This window comes from Phasianus colchicus, chromosome 10, assembly GCF_987193195.1.
Source record: "Phasianus colchicus chromosome 10, bPhaCol1.hap1.1, whole genome shotgun sequence".
Lineage (NCBI taxonomy): Eukaryota > Metazoa > Chordata > Aves > Galliformes > Phasianidae > Phasianus > Phasianus colchicus.
In genome coordinates, this window is record NC_143445.1 from 9634555 (window position 1) to 9645106 (window position 10552).

The 10552-nt window shown below is 40.5% G+C and overlaps 1 protein-coding gene across 10 annotated transcripts in view; it reads left to right on the forward strand.

Moving 5' to 3' along the window:
- NYAP2 (neuronal tyrosine-phosphorylated phosphoinositide-3-kinase adaptor 2) overlaps positions 1-5094 on the forward strand; it is a 147692-nt gene extending 142598 nt beyond the window's left edge. For all 10 annotated transcript variants that reach the window (XM_090147264.1, XM_090147266.1, XM_090147267.1 and 7 more), the window contains one exon: positions 4674-5094. In XM_090147264.1, the coding sequence (XP_090003390.1) occupies positions 4674-4901 (228 nt within the window). In that variant the 3' untranslated portion in view covers positions 4902-5094. The remainder of the gene's footprint in view (positions 1-4673) is intronic.
- The last annotated feature ends 5458 nt before the right edge of the window (positions 5095-10552 follow it).

Sequence of the window (10552 nt, forward strand, 5' to 3'; positions counted from 1 at the left end):
AACACTCAGAGAAATTCCAGAGCATAAAATATTGGGTGGTCAATCCAAATATTAGAAAAGTTTGCTCAAAAATTGATGAAAATGGACAACACTTTTGAACTTTATGGCCAGTATACTCTTCTCCCCCATAGGATTTTTAGCAGCACCTATTTTTCCTTGTGGAACTGTATTGCACCTTTCAGTGAAACATTTTCTGAAATGCTTTTCAGGGCTGTGAATTGGCATGGATTTATCCAACCCACACTTCACCCTTATGGCCTGGCTTCAGAGATTATTCACTGTATTTTCAGTCTGGCTCCCACGTTTTTCTTTTCACAGCTCTCATATTTTTCATTTGGAAAGGCTGCGCAATATAGGATTGTTTGTTTGTATATATCGTAAAGATTTTGCTTTATTCTTCTTCAGTAGCATGCATGTATCTGACAGCTCATAAAGACCTGCTTGTGTGGTGTGTTGAGTCCTGTTGATGAAAATCTAGTTGCTGAAGGGCCAGGGTGTCCTGTCTGGCATTTTAAATGGTCACCAAACAAAAAGATGGAAGATGTTTACATTGTTACTGCAGCTAAGAGGTTTGGAAAGTCACATCCATCAGTAACTGGTTAATAATGTTTTCTTCTCTTTTTTTTCTGTTCAGAACAAATCTGTTGTGCTTTGCTGGGAGCTGGGAAAGAGCTGTGTTAATTGACATTTGTGTTTCTTCCTTTAAATATCCCTACTTTGAGTGCAGGAGCCATGCATCATCCAAGACCAGGCAGAGCCCATACAAGGGCAACAGAAATGGGAATACTCTGCAGGAGTGTGTTTCCAAAACCCTGGGTTTTCTTCGGGATTATGAACATTTCTTGGTAAATTTGGATGTGGTAGAGAGCTATGGAGTGTGCTGACCTCTGGCTGGACGACCTGTCCTCTAAGAGCAATTCAACTATAGGTGTCCTGCCCATCAAACCTCTGCCCCAAGACTCCTGGAGGCACCTACACACAAAAGTACACCAATCCCACTTTGTAAGGGAGGGAATTTGTTCAGCTAATTTGTCTCAGTTCATAAAGCACTGAAACACTCACCAGCCTTTTGGGCTCTGCCTTTCACTCAGATTTTCTTAGATGAAACATTTTGCACAATATTTTGAGAATGTTAAAGTTGCTGAGTTACTGTTTTTTCTTAGTTGAAAGATGGTTTTATAATGTGACTTCTTGTTCTGAGACGCTGCCAGAGTAAAATCTGAGGGTATTCAACAGATCATAATAAGTTCACTGCTAATATTTTGAAAATAAAAATATTAAGAATAGGGCAGATAGGAAAAGCAAGGTGACAACACATTGATCTCTCCTAAGCTGATGAATAAAACTGCGTTGAAGAACTCAGTTTTGCATAGTGGAAGAGTTTTTTTGGTTTTTTTTTTGGTGGATTTTCAATTTTGGGACTTTGGGATCCTTCAGGAACAGGGCAGCCATATAGCTATGTATTAGGAATGCTCTACTTCTTTACAGTAACTTGTAACTGTTATTTTTTTGTGTCCTTCACATTGAATATATCCCTTTGTAGAGGTGATATCAGCAACTCGGTGCGCTAGTGAGGCCAGAAAGGAGGGAGAGTATGAGAAGAATTAGTTCTGGCCCAAAGTGAGAGCTCCACTGGTTCAGCAGCCACAGAAAGGATTAGCTCTAAGTCCCGGTGCTAAACATTGGTTTCAAACACCTCAGCAGCCCTGCAGAAGCCATCGCAGGTTCCTGCTGGGATTAAACAGCTCTGCTCAGTGCTGTGCTGGCCTGGGAGCCCCACTGCCCGTGGTTTGGGTAGGACTTGCTGAAAACGGAGATCACGTAGTTGGAGATTTTGTGTTAGCAATAATTATTGTCTCTCTTGGGTCCCTCTTGCACTTGCTCAAAGCTATTTTGTTGCGTGTTAGTGCTAGAATAGGGCAAAATACCAAAAAGAAAGCCATGAACATTTGTTCTCCCTTTTTAACTTTTTTCCCTTATCCCTTAAACACAGCAACAGCCTATGTGCTCACTTAGTCCATTTTGGCACATGATTTTCCATGTCTCCTTTCTGCACTTCATGCCACACACACATTTTCTGAGTGTAGTGATGGGAGAGGAACGTGCTCTGCGGGAAGGTGCTGTGTGAAAAGAACAGCCTTTATAGAGTGTTTAAACTAAACAGATATGGTGTTTAAACCATCACAAGTAGTGTTAAAAATCCTGTGTCCTGGAAAGGGGAAATGCTTGAATTCTTCATGGCGAAGGACTCTCTGACTGCTTCACAATATGGTGGACAGAATAAAAAGGGATTTTGGAGCTGTCTACACTTAGGTTTATTTTAGGGGCTGTTTTGCAGGGGGTGGCAGAGTGTCTGTGTAACTGATACATTCTGCAGCACCTTTTCTATCTTTGTGAAGTTGCAATTGGCATTTCAGAGTTTAGCATGTCAAAATCGCGCTTCAGTCCCCTTCAATCCCATGAAGTGGATTAGCTGCCAGAAGACGCCATGCTGGCTCCAGCACCACGCGGTGTGATGGTGAGGACGTGGGCAGTGTGGCCGAGGCACACTCCCATGGATGTGCTGTGGGCAGTGTCGAGGTGTGGCCACAGGCTGCCAGGGCTTGGTGCCAGCGCAGGCTGTTTGCTCATGGGACGGTCATAAATAGGAGAGGGCTCCACATGCTTGTAAGGGGACACCTCCACTTATGCACTGCTGCCTTCGAGTTCATTCCAGAAGTCGGTGTGGTGCTGTGTGTTGTCAATGTCCTGCTTAATGAAATGTGTGCAGACTGCGTTGTCATATCCTGACCCACGTAGGAGAACCCAGCCAAAATGAAGACACTGCTGTGTAAGTAGTAATGCGTCACTGATGAATAGCGTGGCAGGAAAACTGCCTCTGTTAGAGCCTCATCCACAGCCCGTGGAGTCACCGAGGGTGGGAGGAGTGAGTACCACCATTGGGATGAGTTGGGGACCACGCCAAAGAGACAGCCAAAGGGAGAAAGTCCTGCTTTGGGGCAGGTGAGCTGCTTCATACCTGCACTATGTTATGAGGATAAACTGAGCACTGGATTAGAATGAGAGGCATGGTAGGCTTCCTGAAGATGTTTAGTTCAACCATAAGGAGGGTGCATGCACTACTGGTACGTTACCCATGTAATTGCAAATTCGTAAGAACATTCAAGAGCAAAACACATTTTGTGATCTACTCAAAGAACTATTTAATATATATAGCAGAAGGTAAGCATATTTTTGTTTCAGTATAAAGAAAGAACATTTTATCTAAAATTCTTTTATCCTGTATCAGCCATTAAAAATCATTTGTTACACCAGTTTGTAAAAAAAAAAAAAAAAGACTTTTCTGTACTTTGTTTATTTTTCTATTTGCATTCTTTATTACTTTTTTTGTTAGGTTTTCTCATATTTATTCTTTTATTTCCAGCTATGATTCAGAACATTATCCATTTATCCAGAGAAGCTAAATGCACTTCGAGCAGACAGCAACTACAGAGGTCAATGGCAGTTTCTTTGCTGGCTTGTAGGAAGGCCAGTCCCCAGTGCAAGGAGCTCAGTGCATGCCCACATTTAGCATTTTGATATTTGTGAATGAAATGCAGATGCGTTATTGAGTACTACTAATAAAAACATGTTTCTTTCATGAATCATAAAATGCTGCCAAAGTATTAGTGCACATGTGCATTTGCATGACAAGATCAGAAATGTACTTGGACAGTCCCTACAAATGCATGGCATGCATTTACTTAAAAATTTATGACCAGTGGGGAAAACAGATTTTGAGAGAATGTAGGAAATCACTTCAGATTTGCAGATTATGTGCTCTGAGGAAGATCTCTGGTTTGCAGGTGATCCAAGTATGATAAGCCCTTTCAAGAGAGTTTAGTATTTGGGATTTCAGTTCCAATCTGAAGCATTTGAAGGCACACACATTTTCTAGACACGTGAGCACCATGCTTAACTCAAATGAAGCCACTTTCTCAGGCTTTGGCGGGCTGTGACATACACTTACAACTAAACATATGCTAACCTCCTTTTTTGAATCAGGATCCTGTTTTGAAATATTCTACATGTGTGAAGACATGGAGTTTCTAATCAGTTGAAGCCTTCTAGTTAATGAAATATCATCACAGAGAAGGATGGGATAATCCATATAATTCTCATGGAGTTCATTAAATCGTTTTGAAAAAACGACTAAACAGAGTTATATTTAGCTTGATACTCAGAAGTGTTATAGCATGCTTTTAATGTGACAGATTGGATATGGAAAGAAATATAAAACATGGGCTTGAGTGTATAGAATTTTTTATTTCTACAGCTTAAGGACATTGTTAAGATCCGTGTGCATTTTTAAGATCTTTTCCATCATTTAAGATTCAACTAGTGCTAGTTTGCCAAAAACATTCATCTTTATTAGCTTTCAGTGCTCTGTGCTCAGAAGTGAAGAAGGGGACCGTTTATTACCCTTATTTTTCTTTACAGTAGTAGCAAGAAGTGAAGACTGACTTTGTTTCTTTTGTTGGCATCGATATTTTTTGTTCTGAGACAAATGGGGGTATTTTAAGAGTGATGTTAACCTTTCAAAGAAACGACATCTTCAATCTATAGCTAAATAGTTATTTGTATACTTTTTTTCTTCTTTTTCCTTTCTTCCTCTCTTTTTCTCCCCCTAACAGGTGACATGTATGCAGTGGTTGCAAGGGGACCATACAATGCTGGATATGATTGAGAAAAAACGTTGCCTCTGCAAAGAAATAAAAGCTCGACAGAAATCAGAGAAAGGACTCTGCAAACAGGACAGCATGCCTATCTTGCCGAGTTGGAAAAAGAACACCGGGACCAAGAAATATAGCCCTCCTCCTTATTCCAAACAACAAACTGTTTTCTGGGACACTGCAATCTGAGAGGTGTGTGGAGGATGCTCTCTCCACCGCATTGCACCATGCACAGGCAGCCGGCTTTCTTAATGAGGCAAAGGCTCTAACTAAGACTTACCTGCAGGTGGTGAACTTCCTAGGAAAAAAACACACCTGTACAGTGCTCACCTGTCAATCAAAAGAGAGTTCTAAATTTCCGACTGGATTAAGGCATATATATTTATCCAGGATTTTTTTGGATCCAGAAGATATTAGAATGTAAATATTTTGCCAATATATTGAAAACACCCAAACTAATAACACTGCTGAAATATATATATATATATATTCAAAAATTTATGAAGAATTTTACTATATAATGTTACTGTTATATGGTTTTATTAACTATTTTCTATGTGGTATTCTAATGTTCCCCCTCAACCCCACCACCATTTTATTTCTCCTACCTGCCTAGATTTGGCCTCTGTACAAAAGCATGTGGTTGTACATTATATTTAACAGGACAATGTACAAAACAACTCGGTGCTAGGGCTGTAGAAGTTACCTAGAGTTGTGCTTGTTAGACGTCCTTAGCTTTTTTGGAGGGAGGGCTGGACAAGGGAGAGAGTTTTGGTGTGAAACAGCAGAACTGCAGGCCATGCAAATGGGAATGCTCAGTGTGGATGCCCAAGTTGCGTTTACAGCACAAATTTCTCTGCGTCGGTTTTCTCACAAAGTTAATTACATAGATTGCCCTTGCTTTTATCCTCATCGGTTAATCTCCAACTGTAACTACTTGCCAACAAGGGAAGCTAAATTTTCTGAAGAAAACCCCAAAACAGAAACTCCTCCCCATGACATCCAGCTGGCTAGCGGAGACCAAGGTTCACTGTGACTGAGCGATGTACAGCCCGTGGCGAGGAGCCCGCTCGTTAGCAGGTTACAGCCGTGGCATTGCAGCCATGGCTCCTGTCTGCATTTGTCTTTGGTCCAGAAAAGAAGGGTGAAAAACCTGTTTACATGTTTATTAGTTTTCAATCCAGCAGCATGTCCTGTGTCAGATTACCGTGTGTTACCTATGGAGGTTGGCATTCAGCCCCCCTGATGGCTGGTACAGAAATCTCCCTCGATTTCACGTGGGTTAGAAGCAGAGGCCATGTAACATGTTCTCCCACATCTGCCGTGTCATCTTCCTGGCTGCCTCTGTAACTGGCTTAGAGTCCTGTATGATATTACACACATTTTGACAGAATATTATGTCATGACCAAAGAATTACGACCTCCTGGTTTTAACGGGAGAAAGAAATGGTTTAAGCTGATAATGAGGGTGAAATCCATGTGGTGAAATATCTTCCAGAAGAAGCTGTTGAGAACGAGGGAAGCTTGTACGGCTGTGGAGTGGGAAAAAAATTATCTATGGCATATATTTTGTATATTTAAATTTCTATGTGTCTGAAATTTGGTAGCACAAAATTCCTCTTTAAAACAATCATTTTAGTATTATATTCTGTGAGAAGAAAAGTTGTGTTGTTTAAAACTTCTTGTTATATCGGCTTTTCTTTGAAATTCTATTGACAGCATTGCCACAGCTGTAATTGCTGATCAAAAAACCAAAAATAACAAATTTTAGAAGTTTTTTGTAATCTATATTGCTAAAGTTTGAGTTTGAGTAATGCTTTATCGGTAGCAGTTTCTTTTCAGCCTCTGAAATAAAGTTTTTAAATATTTTATAACTAACTAATGTATATTTTGATGTCCAAACTGAGATTTCTGTAAAACATAAAGTGTGTGTTTATATGTGTGTATGTATATTAGCATTACTGTGTATGTGTATATGCATATGTATACACACATATATATGTATATATGCATGTATCTCTCTATATACTCATAGATGTGTGCATTAAATAGTTGTATGTTAAGGATATGCCGTGACAGGAATGGGTACGCAATTGAAATGCAGATTTAAAGACCCCCTCACAGCCCAAATGACAGAAGAAGTGAAAAACTCCAGAGGCTGTGAAGGAATCTTTGAATACATGTGACATCCGCTACACCAACTGTACATTCTGCTTATTCTCTTTTTTTTTAAAGAAAGAAAATGGCAGAAGAAAAACTCCAGAGATCTCGTAAAGTTTCCAGAATCTGCTGGAAAGAAGACGACTTGTTGGTTGTGAGAAATCTGTTGAGATAACAGGTTCATTGTTCAGAAAGCGTTTGTTCTTTGTCTTCCTTGTTAGGTGGCAAGAGAAGAACTTCTCGTAACCATGCATGAAATACTCAGCTCAGCTCTTTCCCCATCTGCACTAAACCTGCGGTGATGAAACAAAACCGCCGTCTGGCTGTGCAGTGACACCCACAAAGTGCTGGCTGTGCATCCCAACCTGTGGGTGAGCTGGGTGCTGCCATCAGAGCCTTTGGAGGGCAGCAATCATGGAAGAAAGCAGTTCAGTATCGTGTTCAGTAGCGTTTGTTCATGCCGTGTCCTTTCCACATCAACGCGTAATAGGAATAACGATCAGGGAATTGAAGCATTCTTGTCACAGACTTGCTTGTACATTCAGCCTGCCATAGAAGCCACCCCTTGTTTTGCTTTTATTGCTCAACACTATTTATGTTGTCCTTAAATAACTGCCCGTGTGCTTCCAGACCTCCATTGTATCCCATGGAAACAATGGCATTTTGTTTTAAAGTGCACCACTACGTGAAAAAGTAAAATAGAACTTAGCACTTACCTTCCAAGCACTTTAGAAATGTGGACTGAACCTCACGCTCGTGAGAATCGTTATGAGGAGGAGGGAGTGAGGCTCGGGTTGAGGAGTTTCCCAAGGTCATGGGCTCAGCCAGGGCACGACAGACGTGTCCTGGTGTCCTGTGATGTCTGGCCCACCCCATCACTCGTGTCGCAGCGCGTCGTGCCGCCTGCTGCGCGCCATCAGAACGCTGTTCAGATGTTCTCCACATTCCCTATCGTCTCAGCAGTTTCTGTGTCACAGGGTGAATGACAGTGCTTAGCTACGCGCAGTCATTGAAGCTGTAGTCTGTATAAATATGCAATCTGTATATACATACAGATCACATATATACACACACTTGCGAAGACTGTATATATGAAGTTGTTTGGTATGCACTTATTTTGCTTTAAACTCCTGAAGTTAAACATTATTGTGTAGCAATTTGTGTAAAGTGCACTGTGATTTCCAGAAAGCACAGTTAAGTCACAGGTCTTGTTATTCTTGCACTAAAAATGTGTTTACGTATATTAGCCAATGTATGTCTACTTTATTGCTCCTTTTGACAAAGCAAATGGTATACAATGGTATGGGTTCTTTTTTTGTTTGGGTTGTTTATTTATTTTTAAGTGGACAACGGCACTATGTTTTTAAATGACAGGGTTTTTAAATGAAATGAAATCATTCTGTGTTCATTCCAGTGTAATACATTTACCGATATCTTAAAACTGAATGTCATGTTGCTTTTTTTTCATATTTCATTAGAAATTGTCAGGTATGTGCCTGAGATTGTGTAGGAGTAAGGAGTAGCTAGAGGCTAACTGTAATAATATATTACTAGCCGTTTCTATATACACAGTATAAATACATATTAATTTTCTTTTCATTTTTGTACTTGATTTTTTTAGGTAAGATGTAATTAAATGTACTTTGATACTTCTGAAGTAATAAGATGTTGTTTGAAGATCAATTCTGCTTTCTTTAGTGCATTGACAATATTTTACAATAAATTTAGTGCTTATTTATTTGTGCTCCAGTGTAATTATAATAAAAAGCAATAGTTTAAAATATTTGGCTGTTCATTTTCATTTGATGGTTTCAGTTTAAAGCTGGATTGTTTGCTAGGAATTAGCCAGAGATTGCTTGGAAGAAAAGTCAAGTCACAGATGTATATTCATAGCATTTCCTGGACACATTTGTAATCGCATCGTTTGTTGGAGGAAGCGAACAAATTGCTTTAATAGGTTAAAATTTGCAAGTCGTGCCTAGTTGCATCTCATGCCATGACTGCCATCCTCAACTAAATCCTCGGGATGAAATTTCTCTGTAGAGCAGCAAAGAGTTTGTTTTTTTTAAGTACCTTTCAGAGTTTGATAATGAAGATGGTCACATCAAAGACCCCTCTTCAAAGATCTCCCCATGAGCAGAACACACACTGATGGAAGAGGGACCCATCTGCCATCCAAAAAGCTCTTAAAAAATCTGTTCAAAAAGTCAGTGCAATTTTATGTGTTTCCAGCCAGAATCTTTACTTCCATCACGATGTAAAGCCTACCAGCAGATGTCCTACCAGCAGAATTCCACAGGACAGCAGGGCAGGGCAGAGAAAAAAGTAGACCACCTGCAGAACCCCACAAACGATGCTGATCTTCTGTGTGACTGTTTTCATTACTTTGTGTCTTTTGTTGTCGTTGAAGTTTTGCAGCGTGGATTCTCTGACTGAGAATCTTGTGTCCTAGTTTTGAAGATGAGATTCTATAATTTAAACTTTCCAAGAGGAAGTAAGGAGCAATTTTAAAAAGTACGCAGGAAAAAAAAAAAAAAACAAAAAAACAGTAACATTCCTGCTATAGCACTGAGACCAAATGTCTTTCCATGCACGGAAAAAGCTTCTTTTAATATGCCAAAAAGATACTATCCATGTTTGCATAGATCTGTATGTAAAACTGATCCAGTGGAAATCTTCTGGTTGTTCTTTGTAGGCGCTGATTCCAAGTCAGGTTGCAGATGACTGAAAAAATGCTTTCTAAGAGCTTCCATCCAGGAGCCATGTGCTTTCCCAAGGCACAGCCTCCCTCTTCAACATCAACCCCATTGCTAAGCTTTGCTGCCAGCTTCTGCTCCTCTTCTCCTCCCCAGCCCCTGCCACTGACAGTTGTTCAGAGTGACCCATCCTTCAAAGCAGCCTCCAGCCTTTTGTCCCAGGCTCGTTGTTTTGCAGATATATCCTATAAGGGGGACTAGAAATGAATGGAACAACATTTTGCAGGGAATTTTTTTCCCAAAGACCTCCAGATTTAAAAGAGGAAGAGAGAATGTCTGTCAGTTGAAGAGACAAACTGTGACCTGTTGTGTTCAGTGGGACATTTCATGATATTTAGCCTCCTAGCTCCTGTCTAAAGACTTTGCAGCGTGACTCCCTACACCCACTCCCTCCACATGTCATGCGTGACCATTGCTGGAGACAGCAGCACCTGAGGGAATGAAAGGGAAGAATTGCCAAGTGCAGCAGGAAGCACAAATTGTGGGAAAATCAGATGTTTTTTTCCATTTTAGAATATGTTTATTGGCTTGCTTTGCCACTGCAGAGACACTTTCTATGTGCTATTGTGTCTTAAACAGAAGAGGTTTGAATTAAAAGGAGACAAGACCATAAAAAGCAATGGTTGAGTTTTACACTTGCATTTGCTCTAAGTTTATTTGAAAGTTGAAAGGTGCCTGCAGTGCTATATCTTGGGTATTTGCTCCTTTTGCATTTTAAAACCCGTCACAATAACTCTGGCAGGAGTTACTGCTGTTTCCCCGCCTCAGTCATTCAGAGTGACCTTAGCTGGTACCAGAGTGGCTGCGAAGCAATGAAAGCAGGCAGGGGCTGTCTTAGTAGGGAACCAGTAACCTGCCCTGAGCACAGCTGAGAAGCTGAGCAGCCATCAGAGGAGCAATGGGCCAACATCCCTCAGATCTATG